Below are 23099 nucleotides of genomic sequence, written 5' to 3' on the forward strand. Positions count from 1 at the left end.
ATCTGAGACCTATAATATATTGATGAAAAACAGTATAATAGGGGACCTTTTAATGTTTTTTTTACATAGAAAGATACAACCAGATGTGGAAATAATCTGTGTGAATATCTGTTCGCTGAATTTATTATTGCATACAAAGAAAGAAAATGCTAATGCTCTCTAACAGTAATATAGTTAGCAACACTAGAAAATACATAACATTGTGTCGACATAAAATAAATTAACTTTATTAACCAGAACATTTTTTGTATAGCTTCCAACAATTAAAAGTAGAAATGAAATTCACAGTTTCAAACATGATAAACCAAAATCATCCCTATTATGGTATGTACAATTAAAATGACACTACAGCTAGCTAAGTACATACAAGTCAACCCAGAGGAAACTAAGAAACTACTCTCAGCTAATGTTTCTTAAAACCTGACTTCTAAATTACATTATTCTGTCAGTGAGGAGTGAGAGTATTTCTTATTGAAATATACCCTCAAAATAAATAAAAACTGGCAGCAAGAAACAGCGTATAGACATGTAACACTAATGGATTTTGAATGCTTTTATGCAATAATGAAGACACATCGATGGAAGTGAATGAATTTTAAGGATAAGTATGGTGGTATTCTATATTTTTCTTATTGTCAGAGACCTTGAAAAGACCCAAAACACTGAATTGAGTTAATTTTGAGATGCTTCATTAAATATTGAATTGAATAGCAAATGTGTATTAATCCGCAGATAAAAACGGATCATAAGAAATGTACTATTTAGCACTTCCTATAAAATGACAGTGCCTAGCTAATTTAGGAAATTACAGAGCCTTTTTTTATTTGTTCTTAAAGATGAATGTCTTCAGTATAACCAATGGGATTAAGAGACGGACTAACGCTTTGATCCTTTCATTTTTTCAACATTAAGGAACATGGGAAAAAAACATATTTATCTTCTAATGAAGAACTGTCTAACTCATTCTGCCTGCAGATGAAACCCGTGTGTAAAAAAAAGATGGATCAGACTAATAGGTATGATAGACTCGATACGATTTCAACTGAAATCTTTGCATTTAGATGAACTGCTGGGTGGTGAAGCCAGGTGCAACACATCCCAGGAAGATGGATGAAACACTGGGACGAACCATTACACAAAGAAATGACACAAGATCCGATAGTCTTCCAGCATGTGAAGAAAGACAGCAGTATTTTAAAGCGGAAAGGAAGACCACGGTTATATCCAGGCTGCAGATATTCTTTAAAATAATACCTCACCCTAAAAACATGTATTACTCATCCCGGGTTACCTTGATTCATCAATCATTTCCTGTTTGTTTCGTCTTTCTTTTACAGTGAAAGCAAAACATCAACGTTTTCGAGGTAACACAGGCTGAGTCATTGATACACAAATTATAATTGTTTGGGTGAAGCATTTCTTTAAGTTATAAATCATTAGCATTAATTTGTATAATAACCACATTATCAGCGTGCATGTCATATGAGCCTCTCCATAGGCGGCGGCTGGGTGATGCTCCACATCTCCACCCGGGACCCCTCCTTCTCCTGCCGGCTGGGGCTGTAGGTGCCGTGTGTGGCGCGGCGATTTAGCGCCACCACCAGGCTGACGGAGGTGATGATCAAGATCAGCAGCAGAACGACGGACACCAGACTGATGGACAGTAAGAGGTCAGAGGTCGAACCCGAAGAGGTCAACTGGAGGGGAAACAGAAAGGAACAAACGTTTTGGTTTAGAGGAGCTTATTTCTGTACCCTCACACACTGTTTCTCACACTCACACACACTTCTCCTCTACACAAGGCGCTCCACACGAGCTGCCAAAGTGCTGATGGATGTGTTTCCCAGCTCAGCAGGTGGGTTGCGACCACCAGGAGCATCGAGTTGCCGCGGCCTCAAAACTCCCTCCGTCTGCCGCCTCTCTCGCAGTTTGGCAAAGGCCAGCAGCAGCCCCAGCATCACCACTATCGCCAAGCCAACCAGACACGGTGCCAACACGGCAGCCACTCGCGAGTTGTATGGAGCACGCTCCGTCTGTGGAGGATCACACACACACGAGCAAGATGCTGCCTGATGATGCCATTTGCATATACACCACCCGAAACTCTCACACAACAAAAATAGCTCACACAAACACACATGCTTTTTTTCTAACAGGAAGAGAAGCTGCTTTACATGAAGCGTTTGAATGACTTGTGAAACCGGCTAAGATTCATTTTTAATTTACAGCCTTTTGGCCATTTGATCATCGCACAAGCAGCTACAAAACAGACCAGAAACACAATTACCCTGCATGCAAACACACACATTTCTGACCTCTAAATTCAAACCAAGCGAATCAAGGCGTATCAAAACTTCCCAGGTAGCCGATTATTAACAAAGACGGAGAAGATTGACTTACATCAGTAGTTCTGGTTGGTGTGAGAGTCGTGACACCTTGAGTGGCTGCTACAAGGTAACCAACAGCAACAACAGCGTTCAGTATCACTCCATTACACTTCAAATTTTGTCTGACACCGTGTTTAAAACTAAAGCCTCCTACAGAACCTGTCAGGTTACACAAGACTATGAAAAGAAGAAATCTCAGAAGTCAGCAAACTTTACACTGAGCAATCAACTTGGAAAACATAATTCTTACAAAAATACAACCATCCATATCCCGAGGCAAAAAATAACTCCTGCACTCACGCTGTAGACATTACCCTCTCTTTCCTCTTGCTTCAGGTTCTTTGTTGACTCCCTGAAAGTGCTTACCTGTCACTGCAGCACAGTGGGCTGTCAGAGTGAGTGTGACACCAGCGAGCCGGAGCAGCCTGCAGCCAGGACCCGCCATCAGTCACCCACACACACACACACACACACACACGGAAATGTCTAACTAACCAGTCTCTGAGGTACAAGGCAAGGCCACCCTGAAGCCTCAGCAGAGCAGCTACACACACAGCAATGCTTCCCTGCTGTCAGCACTATCTACCTGCTGTGTGTGTGTGTGTGTGTGTGTGTGTGTGTGTGTGTGTGTGTGTGTGTGTGTGTGTGTGTGTGTGTGTGTGTGTGTGTGTGTGTGTGTGTGTGTGTGTGTGTGTGTGTGTGTGTGTGTGTGTGTGTGTGTGTGTGTGTGTGTGTGTGTGTGTGTGTGTGTGTGTGTGTGTGTGTGTGTGTGTGCCTGCCAGATAAGCTGCCCTCATATGTTTCTGTGAAGCAGACCAAACTTCTGTGAATACCAGCAGCTCTCTGCTGAAACTGCACTTCAGCACCAGATGCTGCTTTTTTCGCTGGCACAGCACATTTCTCCCTCTGCTTCACCCGCTCCCTCAAAGGATGGCCACATCAGTGCCGACGCTGAAAAACTGCTTCCCATTTCCTCCCGCTCTTTCCTCACTATTAGGGCTAGCTGTGCTAGGACACACACACACGCACACACACGCACACGCACGCACGCACGCACGCACACACACACACACACACGCAAACACTAGAAAATATGAGATGGAAGAGAGGAGGCAGGTGTACGAAAGAGGAGAGCAACTGTATATGGATTACATGGTTTAACTGAACATTACATTAGATCTATGTAAATGTTTCAAATGCTCAATGAAAACAGTAAACACTGATCTGCTGGTGAAACAGACTCCATCTTAAGACATGGCTGCAGGAAATTGACATCATTAAACCATAAGAGCAGTCAGGCACAGATGTTGGGCATTAAGGCAACACATTTATAAGAAAACTATTTATTTGACGAAGAATAGGCATATTTTAAAACAATAGTCCAGCACCCATTAAGAGAGGGAGCATGTTATGAGGTGTTATGATCCTCACCCCTGATTTTTCTAAGGATTTGATGACTTAGGAAACTACAATTTAACCTTGCTTTACAGGTGAATGTCATGTTAAACAGCAATGTGCAGTTCCCAAACTATACATTAACAGCACTTTAGGTATTTACAGGACTGTCTCAGAAAATTAGAATATTGTGATAAAGTTCTTTATTTTCTGTAATGCAATTAAAAAAACAAAAATGTCATACATTCTGGATTCATTACAAATCAACTGAAATATTGCAAGCCTTTTATTATTTTAATATTGCTGATTATGGCATACAGCTTAAGAAAACTCAAAAATCCTATCTCAAAAAATTAGAATAGTTCCTCAGACCAAGTAAAAAAAAAAGATTTATAACAGCAAAACACAATCAAACATTTGAAAATGTCCATTAATGCACTCAGTACTTGGTTGGGAATCCTTTTGCACGGATTACTGCATCAATGTGGCGTGGCATGGAGGCAATCAGCCTGTGGCATTGCTGAGGTGTTATGGATGCCCAGGATGCTTCAATAGCGGCCTTTAGCTCATTAGCATTGTTGGGTCTGGTGTCTTTCAGCTTCTTCTTCACAATACCCCACATATTCTCTATGGGGTTCAGGTCAGGGGAATTTGCAGGCCAATCGAGGACAGTAATGCCATGGTCAGTACACCAGTTACTGGTGGTTTTGGCACTGTGGGCAGGTGCCAGATCATGCTGGAAAATGAATTCCTCATCTCCATAGAGCTTTTCAGCAGACGGAAGCATGTAGTGCTCTAAAATCTCTTGGTACACAGCTGCATTTACTCTGGGCTTGATGAAACACAGTGGACCAACACCAGCAGCTGACATGGCTCCCCAAACCATCGCTGACTGTGGGAACTTCACACTGGATTTCAAGCAACTTGGATTTTGCTCCTCTCCAGCCTTTCTCCAGACTCTGGCGCCTTGACTTCCAAATGAAATACAAAACTTGCTTTCGTCTGAAAAGAGGACTTTGGACCACTGTGCAACTGTCCAGTGCTTCTTTTCCTTAGCCCAAGTCAGACGCCTCTTCCGTTGTCTTGAGTTCAGAAGTGGCTTGACCATGGGAATACGGCTATTGTAGCCCATTTCCCGGACACGTCTTTGAACAGTGACTTTTGATACCTGGACTCCAGCTTCAGTCCACTGTCTTTGAAGCTCCCCCAAATTCTGGAAGCGACTCTTCTTCACAATGCTGTTAAGGCTGCGGTCATCTCTCTTGGTTGTGCAGCGTTTCCTGCCACATTTCCCCCTTCCAACAGACTTTTTGTGGATGTGCTTTGAAACTGCACTCTGTGAACAGCTTGCTCTTTGACACATTTCTTTTTGTGTCTTACCCTCCTGATGGAGGGTGTCAATGACGGTCCTCTGGACAGCAGTCAGATCAGCAGTCTTCCCCATACTTGTGATTTAGTTTACTGAACCAAGCTGAGTGTTTTTCAAGGCTCAGGAAACCCTTGCAGGTGTTTCGAGTTAATTAGACGATTCAAGTGATTCGTTGAACACCCTACTAGTATACTTTTTCATGATATTCTAATATTTAGAGATAGGATATTTGAGTTTTCTTAAGCTGTATGCCATAATCAGCAATATTAAAATAATAAAAGGCTTGCAATATTTCAGTTGATTTGTAATGAATCCAGAATGTATGACATTTTTGTTTTTTTAATTGCATTACAGAAAATAAAGAACTTTATCACAATATTCTAATTTTCTGAGACAGTCCTGTAGACATAGGTGCTTGCACTCTTTTGCACTCCGCCTTGGCTGCGTGTGTGTCTCTATGAACTTGGGCTATTCTGGGATCTTCTCAAACAACATCTTGTTAAGAGGGATAAAGTGTTGAGTGTGAGGAAAGCCACCGGACTGCGGCCTCTGCTCCTTCACTCCCCAACACACACTGATACACAGGGAGGAAATCAATAAAAGCATTTGTACAGCAGTTCAACTTCAATTTAAGTTTATCTACAGTACAGGAGGAAATGGAGGAAAGAATTTGTAAAAGAATAAGTGTGGTGATGATTGAAGACAATTAGTTGAGGAAGATGAAAAGAGGACCGAAGACAGACAAGGCCGATGAGATTTTTTTTTATTTGACAACAACAAAGACAGAGACAGGACATGAGGACATAATATTATGAAAGAAAGCGTACAAACAAGAGAAGTAACAGTCATGTCAGCACAACAAGACTAAAAGACAGACAAAAACACAATCAAGTCCATGAAGAATCGACAATGATTAGGAGTGTTATGAAATGTTGACCACGACAGCATGGGGAATGTTGATAGGTACCGTTCAAGCAGAGCCACTGAGAATGTTTCGGGTTAAAATAGCTTCGCCTCACCCGGGAAGCTTTAGAGACAAAAAACGTATTTGGGTACAAAACAACACGCAGTCAGTCAGTCACCGCAGTGCTCTGAACGCACATCAAGAACAAAGTGAGACATCTCGCCGTCTCCCAACTCCTCTAGGTGCCTTTGTTTCTACAACACTGTTTTTGATAGTTCACACATTTATCAGCATGGAGCTCCCAGAATCCAGTTCAAGACTGACAGCATATCTTCAATGACAAACATTATAAATACATATTCTATAATGTTCTTTACTGCATCACAAAGTGCTGTATTCAATGTAGACTACCCGTCCCTTTAGACCACAGTTACTATCCTGTGCACTTTCACGTAGAACACAATTATCTGATAAATCAGTTAGTCTATTCGTTTCAATAGACTAAAGACCCGGGACACAATTTGTCAATTAAATGAAGGTATTGTCAATCAAGTATCAAGTCAAATGATCAACACTAATAATCAATGTAAATGATCTGCAGTTGGATGCTAACTTATGAGCAGTTGGTCCTCTCTTATTAATAATAAAGTGTATTGTATAACCTTTTAAAATATGTTACTAGGTAAAGTCAATGTATAAATATTGTAGGTTAAGATGGATATTTTAAAGATTAGTATTTTAAAACTAACCTTTTTTTACATATCTTGCTTGAGGGATAAAGAGAAAAAAACCTAATTTTACGAATGATGAAGAATTCATAGCTCATCAGTTAAATATTTTTCAATAAACACAGCCAGCCTTAAAGAAACAAAATCAAAAGATACAAAATGGATAAAGATTATGGAGCTTCAAAATATATGAAAAATAATAGTGGGAGTCCAATTTGGCTGAAATTAGATACCTCCCCAACCACTGCCTAAACTGTGTTTTGTCTGTTGGTTTTGAAGGAGATTATCAAATGTGTTTTCTACAGCAAGTATTTAAAATTAATATGTGTAAAAAAAAGAATAAAGTGCTACTGATGGTATAATTTTAAGGCACAGAAACAGCTCTGTGGTATCGATTACCTGACGTCAAACTAGAGAAAACCCTAATGTGTGCAGTCTGCCGTCATAAATACCTCATCCCCTGCTTAATGTGGGAAACCACCTTTACATATGCACTCACAAACCCCACTGTGCACACACACACACACACACACACACACACACACACACACACACACACACACACACACACACACACACACACACACACACACACACACACACACACACACACACACACACACACACACACACACACACACTCAGTCAATGCCTCCCCAGTCCACCTCTGGTTCATCGTCCATACTGAGGATGAGGTAGGACAGCAGCTGGAAGAGGTTTTGCCACAGCAGCATGGCCACGTAAAAGTAAACGTCGCTTACGTCCGTCTGGCACGTTTCTCCGGCGAAGCTCATTTCGCACACGCAGGCAAACATGTTGATGAGGTTGCGGCAGTAGCCTCCGTTCAGACAGGGGTTGGACATGCACTCATCAGTCTCCTGCTCACACCTACAGACACAACATCACAATTCAGTCAGGGACACCGTTGATATGTACATATGTATTATATGTTTGGCTTATTGATTGTGTTATCGACCATTTATAGAAATCTTTCTTTAAACAGGCTCTGAAGAGGAAAATGCTCTGCTGTTTAAGGGCACTCCTCAAGCATCTGAGCTCTGCAGGGAGGATTAACCTTAGTAAACATGCGTTAACATTAAATATCAGTTTAGTCAATAATGATGGCAATAGAAGTGTAAGGTATTTATTACTATGTACAATTATTTGTATTTGTTTTCTGTTTGGCCTTATGATGGCTAAAATTGGATGACCATTTTAGTTTTCACTTCATATAGCGCTCTAAATCGCATGAAATTATGAGCTGTTTTGTTTGAGCTTTGTTGTTTGTATGTTTATGTATGTTTTGTGTGTGTGAGGACCCCAGGAAGAATAGCCAATGCTATTTACAATGATTTAATTATATATTTTTATTTCCTACCGGTGTCCAGTGAATCCGGATGGACAGTCACAGGTCAGCTCTCGCTCTGTGCAGTTGCCTCCATTGAAGCAGGTGTAGTTCCTGGTGTCATCTCCACACACAGACACAGGCCGCATAGGCTGTCTGGTAGGAGACAGTCAGACATGCAAAAAGGTACAGACAAGTAAGTTATCTTGTTTTTATTTCAAGCAGTAATATCTGAGGTATTGAGGCGTTTGGCGTCTTTACGTCTGCTGGAAGCAGAAGGATCAGCCAGGCAGGGGCATGCCCTCCTGCAGCTCCCCACAGGGGGGACACAGAGGCTTAGGGGGGGGGGGGGCACACTAATACGATTAAAAACCTCTGGCAACTATTCACAATCAAAAAGTCAAAACACATGTACAGGAATTAAAACGCCAACCATTTCTCTCCTGGCCCCTGTAACCTTCTGTTTGCCAGAAGCAACTTGGATCTCATCCCTCAATAGTAACAAAATACAGGCTTTTTTATTTTGAAAGGCATACCATTTTTGTTTTTGAAGTTTACACTTAGAATCCAGAAATCATTTTTGATTTACAGCTGTCACTCATTTGAAACATTTGGTATTTATTTTAAGACAAACGGTGTCAAAGGAAGCGTTAATATTAGCTTTGCTTGGCATTTTGTTGCACACAGTTAAACGAAAGAAACGGAGACATCGTACATGACATTTGAGAGACGAATATCTAACAGGAAGACCTGAGACACCTGAGAAATGGAAGAGGAAGAAAAAAACAACTTACGCTTTTCGTGATGTAACAATGTACCACGGAATTTCTTCAATGCGATCACTGGAGACAGACAGAAAGGAAGACGGGGAGAGGGGATAGAAGGAGACACAAACAAAAGACACAAACAAAAAGAAGTCATTTTGATGAAAACTTTACAGCATAGATGTTCCCAGTAAAGGGAGATGTGCAGCTTGTCTTAGCGAGACACTTGCAAAGGTTTTCCTTGTGCAAAGGAGGCAAAATGCAAGAGGCTGTGTATTTACAGGATAAATGCTCCGAGGCGTTCCCCTGTTGGTTTTCCGAGGCAAACGGTAGATGACAGGGGAAAGAAACTGGCTCCGAACCACAGAGCCTTGTGTAGTGAGATACCGCTGCACACTGAGGCCTTTCTGGCTGACACTAGAATAGAAATGCAGCATCTGAGACGCTCACTGCAGGCGTGGTTGAAATGCTGCACAGAGGCAGAGATGTGGAGACATTTACATTGAAGGATTATATTTGTGTTTGGGTGAATTTCCTTTGTTTGTGCAAATTGGAGCATTTCTTTGTGTATTTTGTGTTGACTAACTAGCTAAGCGCTCAAAACGGTTCATGGAAGAGCCATGTTTGGAACAGAGAATATTTATTATGGCATTGTTTTCTCGTCTGCTGTTGGTCTGTATTTCGCACAAGCCTTTTACACTGTTTTATTCTAACTTATTTGATCTTCTCTGGTGAGCCAACACCTGAACTTACTTGCAAATTGATCCAGTGTAGTTCTCAGGGCAGAGGCAGGCGTATCTGTCTACTCCCTGCAGACAGGTTCCTCCATGGGCACACAGGTGGTTCTCACACGTATCCACCTGCTCCTCACAGTCCATGCCTGTGTAGCCCGACTCACAGCTGCACTTGTAGGTCAGCCCATTGACGCTGCAGTTGCCGTGGATACAGGGACTGGAAGCACATGTGTCGGTGAAGAAGCTGCAGCGCCTCCCGGCCCAGCCCGTGGCACAGCTGCAGTTGAAGATGTTGAAAAGGTCCTGACACTCCCCTTGGTTCAGACAGGGGTTGGGCTCACACACCGGGGCCCCGCTGCAGCCGTGGAGGGGGGTCAGCAGGGAGGTCCGGGTGAACCGCTCCTCCTGTAGGCGTGGAAAGTTCACATCAGAGGAGCTGAAGTAAGGCAGGGCAATGCCCCCCAGCTCCACTGTGCCCAGGCACCCAGCCAGGGACCACCCAGCATCAGGGGCCAGGCCTCCTAAGAAGATGTCCACGCCCTGCCTGAGGAAGTTCAGGTTGCCTCCCTGCATCCTGGAAGTGCTGGTTTCCTCTATCTCTTCATCCAGAACCAGAGTCCAGCGGGAGCTCTGTGCCCATGGAGCCGCCATCAGCAGGTTGATGCTGTGCCACTCTCCATCGCTGACACTCGTCCTGCTGCTGAGGCTGACCACGGTCACAGCCTGCTCTCCCTCCCCCTCCGTTCTGTTCTCTCCACTGCTGCTCTGAAGCTCCATGAAGATGAAACCACCCTGGATGGACAGTGTGAAGAAAGAGGAGCCCTTCTCTGCGTGGAGAATAGCCGTGTTACGCTTCCGTGTGCGTAGGTTTAGGGAGAGGTTTGTTATATTGCGGGATATGTGGCCGTTTCCCCGGTAAACCAACACAGTGCTCTCATTCAGGAAAGTTGCATTGGAGTAGCCTAGGAGATTAGAGAAAGTATTAGTTTTTTATAATGTACTGTATACACATTTACACTCCCTTGTTGCACCCCTAACACTTTGTCAGTTTGCTTTTTGTATTGTATTATTTACTGGCTTTATGCATGAAAGTACAACAAGGGCATCAGGGAAGAGCAATGATTTATAATCGAAATATTTCAAATACAACAATGTTATTAAAGAATGGCATGGTCATGTTTGATGACAATAAAATCCTGTTGGGCAGCTAAATGGGTTCACCAGGAGCAGATATCCCTGCTACTGAGCATGGAGGGGGCTGACAGGACAGACGGGAAACAACACCAATCATCACTAATCCCAGCATAAAAAGGATAAGCTGACCTAAAGCCAATCCTGCTTTACGGAGCACACACAGTACACTGTGCTGCAGCTTCTTCCACAGTACACTGTGTGTGCAGATTGTTGCCAGTATATAACTAAGCATGTTGAATAACTAGTTTACATAGTGGCCAATTACAGCAGAGCACAAATGACCAACTCCGCAAACAAGGACCAGATTAGGTAACATATATAGAATGTCAGTAAGTCTAAGAGGCAAACAACCCACTCTCTGGCTTTAGGGGCTTTTAAGTAACAAAGGAAATAGGTCAAGGAGAAAAACTTGCCCAATAATAAGGATTAAAGTGAGCTCATTGTTTCAAGGGAGCTTTTTAGTAAATTCCACCTCATTATAAATGTGTTGCTCTGAACATGGCTTTATGACCTGCAATCTGCCTATCAAGCTTTGTGACTTTCACTTCTCTGCACGTCTCTCAAATGACTTGCATTACCACCCCTGCTTGTAACAGCTGAAATCTTTGACACCACTTACATTCATATCCCTGGTTAAGCATCTTGCACTCTGAGTCTGGAGGGCAAGGAGCCAGCTCGCACCACCTGACCTCCTCACAGCGCCGCCCTTCTGTCTTTGGAGGGCAGGTGCAGGTGAAATCATCCCACATGGAGTAGCACAGCCCACCGTTTAGACATGGGTTCATCTGAGGATGAGACATTGATAAGTTAATTGTATTTAGTGTCTGTTTCCCTTGCTGGAAATATGAGATTTGACAATATTATATGTAAATGCTATTATAAGAGTGAGTCTCATTTGAGGCAGAATATACTTTGAAGTCCAATGTTGCATCCTCTACTTCACATTAAAAAAGAGTCAATGAACGCTGATATTAAAAGGTAAACAAATATAACTAAAAAGAGGGTTAAATCTCTTATACTCACACTGCAGGCATTGTCCCCAGAGCATCCAGCAGTCACATTTGTTATGAACTTCAGAGGATAAGATCTCACTGAGGTGTCCAACCCAAACATCTGCAGCCTCCTGTCGTTGATCCTCAGGTCCTGAATACAGCCTTTAAAATATCCACCAAACGCTGAAGTCGTCCAATTCTCAGAGTGACCTCCTACATACACAGTGTCTCCGGCTTGGACATTGATCGTCCTGACTGCTACATCTCCTTGTTTCTGATCTGCTACATACAGCGCCATACGATCCTCCTCCACCTCTACACTCACAAAGTGGACTTCCCCGTCATTGATCGCCCTCTCCGCCTTCAGGCTCGCAAAGTTATTGAGTTGAACTGTGACCTTGCCCTCCTCCAGCCACAGGTGCAGATACTGGCTGCTGCTGTTGGCGAGCGCCAGGAGGAGTCCGCTGTTCCTCCGTGTGCGCAGGAAGAGGGAGATGGAGAGGCCATCAGCCAGATCATCGGTGACAGTGAAAGATGCGTAACTTTGAGAGTCATCGGTTCCAAAGCGCGTCGTCACATGTTCTGCAAAAAAGGTGAATAAGATTAGACCGCAAAATGTTTCAGGTTAAAGACGAGAGAAAAGTGACTTGGTTGTTTGCAAGTTTTATAAAAGCACCTTCTTGACTTTTTCAGCTATGCCATAGTGTAAGGTTCTATACATTTAAGATATATTTAACAGTTTGAAATAGGGAAAAAGCAAAGGTAGGAGGAAAAACCTAAAACTTGACCAAAGATATAAGAGAGCTGGGGTGCATGTAACTTAATGTCACTATCCACCACAGTACAAAAATAGCTTATACTCACAAATCAAACTTGTAATAGCATTTATTCGTTTTTGTGTTGTTTTTTCTGATCTGTGGAGAGCAAACTGTCCAAACCAAATTTTAAACGATACTGTAATTTTCGATTGATTTAAATTCTTGCAGGATAAATGAACATGTACAGTAGGGACTAATATTGACGCAGTTCATGTCAAGGTTTCTAGAAGAACAGGTAACTAAAGAGGACATTTCAGCAGCCACCAGCCCTCATGTTCTATTTCCAATGTCAGCACTTTCCACTGTGGGATGATCACCTTATAAAGCAGCAAGGAGACTGGGAACACACAAAGTTAAAGCAGGGAGCGCATGCAATGTGTGAAAGGTCATATGAACAGGGTTCATGCGTGTCAGTGCTAGTGTGCAGGTGAGCATTTGTTAACATGCGAGTAACTGTGTGTGATCGGTAATCTGCTTGGATACACTCAAGAGGCTATACATGTCCTCGGTGAACTGTTCAATATTACCAGGGGGAACGTGAGTGACTCATATAAACACTTTATCATTCTACTTGGTTATTTTAACGTGTTTTTAAATCAGAATAATTAACAGTTTACTGTCTCCATGTTCTGTATATTTCCAAAATAGAATCCCTTATAACCTTAATCCAGTATGCCAGATAAGAGGATCTCTGACTCCGTCCATTACTGTGGCTTTTTATTGGCCTCATCTGTCAGTCCTTATCTCTTATTAATCACCAGTAACTAGGTTGTATCTAATTAGCCTCTAGAGAGTGGTGAGAGTGACCTGCTATTTTCCCCTCCAATCTCAAAGTTGAAAGAGATCTATATCTGCTTTTGGTCATTTCATATCTCAAACTTAAAAAAAGTGTTTTACTTAGCGTTGCTGCTATTTGACTGTCCTGCTAAAGTCTATTAGTTGAATACTGAAAACATACCCTCCTCACAGTCCTGCCCCTCATAAGGCCTTGGACATCGGCACTGGTAGCTCTGCCACAGGTTGACACACTGTCCTCCATTTTGGCAAGGCACATCCAGGCAGCGGTCCCTTTGGCTGCAGCCGGGGGACACATTAACAGCAGAGTCGCTCAGCCATTCCCCGGGGACAATGAGCTGCCAGTCCACAAACACATCCCGCATGCATCCAATGAATGCTGGAAGTGGAGAGACCTCACCCTTGGCATTTGAGTCCTGAAGCACTCCTCCAATAAAAGTGTTCTGAGGAGGTGACACCAGCCTGGCCATGGTGCTTTGGACTGAGGCCACCTGGTGACATGACTGGCTCCCACAGCTCCCATTATCATCCAAGAGAGTCAAACTGAGCACCCAGCCCCCCAGCACTGCTTCCACAGTGTGCCACTCTCCATCTGTGACATTTTGTGGAAGCTCCAGGACCTGGCTTGGGCTCTCTGCTTCATCCCCAGCAGAGGCCTCCTTCCTGAGTGTGAGACGAAGCTGCCCCTCGTGCAGCTCCAGACTCAGCAGCAGCCCCCTGCTGTTACTCTGGAACAACAACGCTCTTGGTAGAGATGTCTTGAAGCTGAGGGTAATGTTGCAGGATACCACAGCATCCACCAGGGGACTCTGCAGCAGCAGATAGCCTCTGCGCTCAAAGGAGAAGGTGGTGGGGGTCCCACACACGGGTCCAGTGTAACCAGGTGAGCAGGAACAGGTATATCCATTAAACCCATCCAACAGGAAAGGAGAACAGGAGCCTTGGTTCTCACATTTATGTCCCTCACAGCCTTCTATCCTTACATCACAGTTTACACCTCCATAAAGGACGCCATCATGACTCTGTTTGTGGCAGTGGCACATGTAACCTCCAACATGGCTCTCACAACTGCCCCCATTGTGGCAGGGACTGGGGTCACACTGGTCTATCACCTCCTGGCAGAGGGAACCTGTAAGCGAAAGAAAGCAGAAAAAACTAATAAAAACTCAAATCCCCTTAGACCGTGTTACTGTCGTTAAAGAACTCACAGCTGCAGTGTTGGACTTTGCATGTTAATTCATTTCTGTTTCATTCTAGACCTTGACAAACAAGTTCACACAATGCTGATAAAGCCTATCGCTGCAAAGTGAAGTTGTGGTGTCTGTTGTCGGTGGAGACTGTCCCGCGCTGGTGCAAGCATGTGAACTGGCTCACTGCACTTCCTCCGCCCCAAAAAGTGCTCTTAAACTTTTAATGTGAACCTTTTTAGAAGACCAGTAGGATTTATTGGTTATTCATCATAATGTTTCCATCTAAGGATTTTTGTTTTGGTTAGCTTAGAATAAGCCTTTTATATCTACATGGAGCAGGTCTTCTTCACTGAAATCCACCATTTAAGTTTTTAATGTTACCTAAAGGACAATGTGTGGAAGCGAAGGGGTATTCAGCTGTTTTCCAATCTGCGACCTCAGGCACCATTAGATGCCTCTTAGTCTTGCTCCTTTTTACCCTTCCTCTTAATGCTGATTTTCTTTTTTGTCTTAAGCTTCTAATCAAAAAACTTGCACCAAATGTGCCTGCATCCATCCCTTTCGCTCTCTGTGTTACCATTTTGCAAATGCACCAATGCAGTATCTGTGGTTTTTCCACTGAAATGTGTGCAAAATTGAATCCTAAAATCCGCCAATGAGTAAGCATTTTAAAACGTCCGGTTCCCTTGTCTTGAAGTCAATGGTTTTTTGATAAGATGCCTGAAATGTGTGGTTAAGTAAGCTTAGAAGAGATGTTCACATGTTGTTCTACCTTATTAAGTGTGTCAGCAAATACCCCAATTGAGAACCTGGGACATTTGACAACCTTAAAAAAGATTGCTAACAAGTGGTTAAATTAGATGATCATGACAAACCCTAGTCATCCTTTAGCTTAGCGCTGTTGACATGAAGTCATGCGTCCTTGATGTCCTGTCGTATATTTCTAGCCAAACATTACATTCACGCTATAGAAATCATAAAAGCTTTTATTTATGATCTTGCTGAACAAAACATGTAATGTCTTGTTGGCCCGTAGATTATTTTCTGCAATAATCCAAAACCCAAATAAAATAATTCCATTGACTTTTTGTCAAGGGAATGAGTATAATGGTAATTTTCTGGGTCAGCCTAGAAAAGGATGTCATCCTTGCAGTGTCATTATTCCTTGTTCAGTGGTGTTGTAAATAGATCTCCCTGTTTACAACCATCAAATCACACTCATACACTTGTGCTAGGCTATAATTGGGGCCTAAAACACAACGTTAAATTTGCCCGAGCAAAAGTCAAATTGTCAGCTATTCAAACCAGTGTTCAATGCTTGTGGGGTGTATTACTCTTTACAACGGTTAAGTGTCCATGTCTTGCACATTTAATATTATCTGAAAGCTTTGTTAATTTTTGTGCATGTTTTTATCTCCAGAAATGTACGTGTGGTTATGCTATATGCTGTATACAGTATGGATCAGCATTTTAAATTTGTGATGTAGAAAAGTGGTTGGATTTTAAAGCTAAAATGAATGCAATGAGTAGGCCCTTTGCCATATGATGCAACAACTATAGATTATAGTACAACACAGGAAATTGTAGAACAATTAAGTTTCAGCATATATTTGTTCAATATTGGTAGAAGAACCCGCAACAGAAAAAAGAATGAAATACCTATTATGTAAAACCTTTACCTTTACTAAAACCCATATCTATTAATAAAAAAGGTCCTTGTTATTACCTGTTCCAAGCAATACAATCCCCCAAATCCATGGTGCGGGTGTCCACATCATGCCGTCACCTTTTCCTCCAGGATAGCCCCAGACTCCTCTAACTGCAACATATTAGTTTGTGTGTGTACATGCCATCCCAGTGGAGGTCTGCTCCTTGTCTACCTCGCTACAACAATGTAGGGCTGAGTGGTTCTAGTCAGGAGACCAGCAAAGCCAGATCCTGGGGATTAGGCTAATGCTATTTGTCCACCTTACTGAATCAGTAACACAGTGACTGGCAGATAGTCAATTTTTAGAACACAACTCTCAGCAGGCAGCAGCTCACCGTCTTACCTACATAGTAAGATCAAGTCTTGTGTAATCAGAAAACTGTAATTGTCTGCCTTTGCAACTGAAAAGTATAATCTGATGTAACGACCTGCCATAGGAAACATCTTCTCTTGACAACAATGCACCATACAATATACTGTGAAAGTGTAAATGTGGTAAATGTAATATGGATTATTCACAATTATATGACCTGCAGACAAAATGTCATAAACCCAACTACTAATTTAGGTAATTTGTTATATGATAGTATAAGTTGTTCCTCACCTTATCACTCAAACTTCAAACTACACACAACAGTATGGCAGTGAGACAAAAATACGTACATAAAACATACATAATATAACACGGACAACTGTGTGAATAAAACATCACAGATAAAATAAAATAAAAGTGTTTTGTATTCTACCACTGGGGGTCGCTAAAATCAGATTGGCAAAAGCAAACCTGACTCTCACAATGCTTCCCTGGAATCCCCTGCTGGAAGAGACTGACCTTTAACAGCTTTGACTGAACAGCCTCATCGTTTGCCTCACCTGTTAAGGTATATATGTTTGTCCATTTTTGTGTGCCAGTATATAGATTTATATTCTATATTTTGAATATGTATTTTGAATAATAGCCATATATTCCTATGTTTGGTTGTACCCTTTCAACTTGCTATTGCTTCCATTCCTGTGTAAGTTTCCTGCTCAGACATGTTACTGTGCATATTAATAGACCTGTGAAAGACATAATGATAATGTAATTACCTGTAGTTCCTGGAGGACAGCTGCAGATGTAGCCCGCAGCATGCTGCTGGTCGTAGTGTTCGGGCAGCAGAGGCTCGCTGCCATACAGAGGCTGCCACGACCTCTCCATGCAGCGGCCTCCATGCATGCAGGGCTGGCTGCCACACTCGTTGATGTCAATATCACACTGACGCCCCTCAAACCCTGGAATGTTAGAAAGGGTTGGCCATTTGAAAGATGTTTCCGTTTAACAGCACATTTTAACACAAATATTATACATACAAATAATATCACGTGTTGATTAAGTAAATTACTCAGAACTTATGTTTGAATGAAGCTTCATGCAGCTGTAAGCTTAATTAATTAATCGTTTTACTTGGCGCCACCGTGAGTGGCAGCCTGTTTAGCAGCTCTCCTTTGTTTCTACTTTTTCTTGTCTTTTCTCAATTTTGTTTCACTACTAATACTTTTTAATGGAGTTAATTGTAAATTTTGGGACACTGATTTCCAACTAGTATATATTATTGGTTTTTATCACACATACATATAAATATATTTAACAAATATGTTCATATGTTCATATGTTCATTTAATTAATTTCTTATTTTAACAGTTACTTACCTGTATATCATTGTAATTGTAGCTTTAATTGTATTAATCTTGAGTGAATCTGTGCTGTCCTGTTTTTCAATATCACCCTGCTGCTGCTTAAATTCGTGAATTTCACCACGGGGATTAACAAAGGTCTATTTTATCTTATCTTATTTTAATTATGGTCGGATTCATTTTTAAAGGGGACATAATGCTAATTTTCGGCTTCATAGTTGTATCTTGGGTTTCTACTAGCTTTAATGTAATTTTTTACAATGTGGGACCTTTTAGCATACTTCTGTCCTTGCCAAATTATTCAACAGCAGATATTTCGACTCATTCTCTGCTCACAAATTCATTTTTCATCTGATCTGTTTTTGCCAGACCCATATCTCTTGATATTTAATAAACATACCTTTTAAAACTTCAAAAAGCTGAAACTCAGAAATACATTGTTTTCCCTAATATTTGATCCAGAGAAGTGCTTCATTTACCTGGCCAGCAGTCACAGCTGTAGTCACCCTGGTTGTCCTGGCAGGTGGCGCTGTTGAAGCAGGGGTCAGAGATGCAGGCTGGGAGTGGGGTCTCACAGCGTCTGCCAGTGAAGGCTGGGTGAGAGCAGTCACAGCTGGAGCTAAAACAAGCAAGGATTCATAAATCACATGAGTTAAATGAATAAGAGTATTTCCTCCATGCTTTGTTTGTAAATCGAAACATATTAGGAAATCTGTACAGTACAAAACCATTTGTCTTTTAACACTTGGCAAGAGATACTATATTTTATTTCCAGCGACTGGAGATGTGCCACTTACTCGTTCACCCCATCTATACACAGCGCCCCATTTTGGCATGGCTGCTCTTGGCACTCGTCAATGTTGATTTCGCATTGGTGTCCTTGGAAACCGGGCAGGCAGGTGCAAGTGAAGCCACCAGCGTAGTCGTGGCAACTACCGCCATTGAGACATGGCTGTGATTGACACTCATCAATCTGGACCTCACAAATGGCCCCTGTGAACATCAAAGCAGGACAGATGTCAGAGGGCGAGTGGGCCTGCTGCATAGACTGAGGGCAGGGGGCAAAAATGGACAAAGCTTTCATGTGTACTGGCTGTGATCATGTGTGGATTGCTCCTTTTATTTCAAAGCGCGGCTTCTGCAGCAGCTCTAATAACAGTATATTGTGCACAATACAAATGTATCTACAAATGTATCTCTGGAATAAAGATATCCTATCATCTTTATGCAACTAGGGGGAGAAATATTGGAATTAAAGTTTAACAGAATTAAATACAAATAATGAGACAGTTTAGGCTGCATGCATTAAGTAAACCATCCGAACAATGAAATGGGTGACACTAGAATACTGAAATTATTCTGCTTTGATTGAAAGCATGATAATGCTTTCAAGCTCCTTTCAGCAGACTGATCCAATGAGGTTTAGTTAATCTATTCTTCATTGGGTAGATTTATTTTTAGATTTTAAAATTAAATCAAGACATCAGTGCAGGGAAGATTTCAAAGTAAAAATTAACTACTCCGGATGACTATAAATAATTGTATTGAACTTCTACTTGGCCAGTTTTCTATGACAACAAGAATCTATAGCCACATGGGTGACCTATACAACATTACACACATTAAAAAACAATCCCACACATATCTTCTATCATAAAAGCTATGTGTTATGTTAGGATTTAAATTAGCTGGTCTCATTGTTGCTCCTGGGAGACCCAGAATGTATTTTTTCCCTCACCAGTGAACCCAGGAGAACACAGACAGGAGAATCGGCCCACTCGGTCCACGCAGGTAGCTCTGTTCCTGCAGGGCTGTGAGGCACACTCATTCACGTCGATCTGACAGTGTGCACCTTGAAACCCCGGCACACAGAAGCACGAGTAGTCGTCTCTGCGGATCCTGCATATCGCACTGTTCTGGCACGGGTTTGGTGAGCACTGGTCCACTGGTGAACGCGGCCCGTCAGGAGATGCACCTATAAAGAGATCAAATAAAAAAATATTGATATCACAGAATATCATTTCTTTAATCTTGATACTGCAAATTAACAGAATCCTGATTGTTATATTAGTTTAATCATTTCTGGAATAAAGCTCATTTATTTTCTGTTTAAATTAGATGAGAAACAATGTAGCAGCTGTCAGTACAAGGACTTTAAACTTAAGGGCCTCTCAAGGCGTTATGGCTGGCTGCCATGGTAACTTATTTAACTGTTTGGCTTCAGTGTTCAATCTGTTACCATGGCAATTGCATGAGCAGAAGATCTGAGGCGACACTTTACGGTGTGCTTTAATCAGCAAGACATCAATGCCACGCTGACAGAGGTTTAGGTGTCAATTCATTGAATACATGCTATTCATACTAATAAGAGGATCAACACTTGATCCTTCCCAGTAACAACAATGAAAAGCAATCATTATATCTTTATAGATTAGATAATGTTGTAAATAGATATGTATATTTCCAAACCTTAATATGTCTAGAACTGTGTTAGGAAAGTCATATTTAGCTTGGAAGTTATGGGAGCAACAACTCACAAAGTGGAATGTGCGGTAGTATAAGGATAGTATTTTCTGTAATCTTGACAGCTAACTTTTCAAAATCTTTAAAAAAAAACACAATATATTTGATTGAACATTTTGAGATAACTTGATTTCAATGGATTTGGAACATCATGATTTTATAAAGTTAAAATAATGTTTTAAATGGTTAAACATACAGTACCACTGTGATCGGGTGACCACACTTCTTAAAATCTCTTATCTCTGATGATGCATTGCTTATATTTAATGTCTACATTGAGACTTGCACAGCTCTTACATATGCAAGAAAACTTCAAAGACAAATAGGCACCAAAAGGAATCTCAATATTGCCTTACTCCAGTCAGAACAACTAGCTCCAGAGGCAATGGTCCTCATAATACATGGAACATGCATGAGGGGCCACAGGGGCATGATGCCACTACAAAGACACTTCAAATCAGCTTAACAAGTGTTACCTCTATTAATAATCAGACTGTAGCACATTTCTCAAAGAAAAAGTGTGTTTTGCATGAGGGGTGCAAGCATGATTCGTCATAATCATGAAAAATAAATGTAGCAACACTGATATGAGCAGAGATATTCTAATAAAATCCTCACAGATGATAATCACACACAGTAATCATGCCTCAAGAGCACAATCAGGCAGAGTGCAGACTATAAGAGAAGAGGGTAATTACACTTTGTGCTCCATCTGCACCAACTCGGGCACCAATTTTTCTTCTGTCTTTCGTTAAGGTCAATCAATTCCCCAGTCAGTTGGCAGGGTTCTCCCAGAGCAGATTATAATACATGTCTAGACTTAGTCTTGGAGGTATAGTCCGATGTCCTTGGGTGGGATGCAGATCATGGGTTGTGTTTATGTTCTGACCATATGCCAAAATGATCTTTCATTACAACCAGGATCAGCCAAGTGAATTCAGAAGTCATGCTCAAGCAGTGCATACATTATGTTCTACAAAAACACATGACTTAAAACCATGGTGAAAGAAATTGGCAATGACTATGTATTATTTTAAAGGAAACCACAACAGGTGGTGTAGGATTTGCTCTTTACTGAATCCGCTGGTCTTTCAGTATTGCCCTGTGGCAGTCTAGAGGAGAGATAGGCCAAGATGGAACTCCAGCCAACCACACATCCCCTCCCACAGCATGTAAGGCTTTTTCATATGCTAATGAGCTCTACAGGGCTTTGTTTGGTCCTATCTGGAGGCCCTCAAATGGCACATGTGAGGCACCTGACAGATGCATGTTTCTGTGTATCTGTCTGTTTGTTTCAGAGGTGATAAGAAGACATGTTATTGTTGGATGTTTTGTAAAGCCGAAGACACATATGGTGCCATAGACCCATCACTTATCGACATACCCATCAACCCCCCAATCCTCAAACACACCCTAGGGTCACTATGCTGCCCCCCATTGTTAGATTCCTTTCTGTCCTTACAAAATGTAGACATCACTATGCAATGATGTAAACCCTCACAGTCTTAATTGGTATTCCAAGCATAGACTGGTTAAAATACAAGCCAATCACTCGACTGAAATTAAAATCACAGTGCTGATTTCAATCTCTACTGTACACCGTTAAAATGAAACTTTAGCAAGAAAGTTATAATATTTGACTAATATTTGAACTAGTGTTGTAACTTGCAGGCATGAGAAAATTGATAATGATAGTATGCAACAACAATCTAGTTTTGCATGTGTTGAAATGCCAAAAAAAAAAAAAAAAAAAAAGCACCGATTATCAGTTTACTTTTATGACTGTTATACAGCTACAACATCACATCACACGTTTTTATGGTAGCCTACATTAACTCAAGGGAGATTAAACAATTACTCACCATCTATCACAAACAGTGAAGAGATTACAATTGTGCATGCAAGTAATTCCAAATTATGATAGCGAATTAAATCCATAATCGTGACAGGAAATCATCCTGATCGTTGTAGAATCCTTGTCATTCACAGAGCCCCTGCTTCTGCCTGCTGCCTGCGGCTCATCTGTTGTCATCTCCAGATCCACTTGATGCACACTTCTCTTCTTGATGGAGCACCATCAAGAGCCTCCATCACACGAGATAATAAAAAAAGAGCACAGCGTGGTCTTCAACAGGCTGCACTCCCCCTCTCCCGTGCAGAGGCGGAGTTTGGTAAAGTTTGAACTTGACAGATGAATAACTCATAAACCAGTCGTTGTTAAAACACAAACCAAGGCTATTAACAACTGTAAGGTAGACAAGGAGCTAGAAACAAATTTCCGTTCAAATAAGTCTACACACGACGTCTTCCGAGCTGGACCACTTATATTGGTGTCTATCTGCAGCCAGAGGAGAGAAGAGTGCGCAGGGACCGTCTACTAGAAAGTGCTACACAGAAAAAACACACTACACAACATTCAATAAATTCCCTGACAGTTGAGTGCTACCGTAACCACTTCACACGTATTTTCAAAATTGTTCATGTTGGTGATTTAATTTGGTTTTTCCATTAAAGAACGTGTTATAAAACAATGTTTTTCTCCTAAATATAAATTAAATATGAACGAGCTTCTGTGTCCC

General features: G+C 41.6%; 1 protein-coding gene across 4 annotated transcripts; it reads right to left on the bottom strand.

Annotated features, from left to right (window-relative positions):
* Positions 1-97: 97 nt before the first annotated feature.
* crb1 (crumbs cell polarity complex component 1) lies at positions 98-23027 on the bottom strand. 4 transcript variants are annotated; one of them, XM_079641931.1, is made up of 14 exons: positions 22383-23023; positions 19736-19972; positions 18795-18990; positions 18477-18616; positions 17413-17595; positions 16342-16434; positions 13589-14554; positions 11844-12394; positions 11440-11605; positions 9646-10588; positions 8923-8970; positions 8162-8284; positions 7545-7671; positions 98-1697 (listed from the first exon to the last, which is right to left on the bottom strand). In XM_079641931.1, the coding sequence occupies exons 1-14, from the start codon at positions 22456-22458 to the stop codon at positions 1479-1481; spliced, it is 4068 nt and encodes a 1355-aa protein (XP_079498057.1). In that variant the 5' UTR covers positions 22459-23023; the 3' UTR covers positions 98-1478. The 4 variants fall into 4 exon arrangements, 3 of the variants coding, with proteins under 3 accessions (XP_079498057.1, XP_079498058.1, XP_079498059.1); XM_079641932.1 differs by lacking the exon at positions 16342-16434 and having other exon boundaries at positions 22383-23022; XR_013801168.1 differs by lacking the exons at positions 98-1697; positions 7545-7671 and having other exon boundaries at positions 8270-8284; positions 8390-8970; positions 22383-23026.
* Between the last annotated feature and the right edge of the window lie 72 nt (positions 23028-23099).

The sequence above is a fragment of the Notothenia rossii genome (assembly GCF_949606895.1).
Source record: "Notothenia rossii genome assembly, chromosome: 1".
In the NCBI taxonomy this organism is placed as follows: Eukaryota; Metazoa; Chordata; class Actinopteri; order Perciformes; family Nototheniidae; genus Notothenia; species Notothenia rossii.

Coding starts and splice junctions, on each gene's coding strand:
- crb1 (XM_079641931.1), bottom strand. CDS start 22,458: ATGGATTTAATTCGCTATCATAATTTGGAATTACTTGCATGCACAATT. Junction 16,435..17,412: donor CTGTCCTCCAGGAACTACAG/GTAATTACATTA, acceptor AATATGTTGCAG/TTAGAGGAGTCTGGGGCTAT. Junction 8,285..8,922: donor ATTGTTACATCACGAAAAGC/GTAAGTTGTTTT, acceptor GTCTCCTACCAG/ACAGCCTATGCGGCCTGTGT.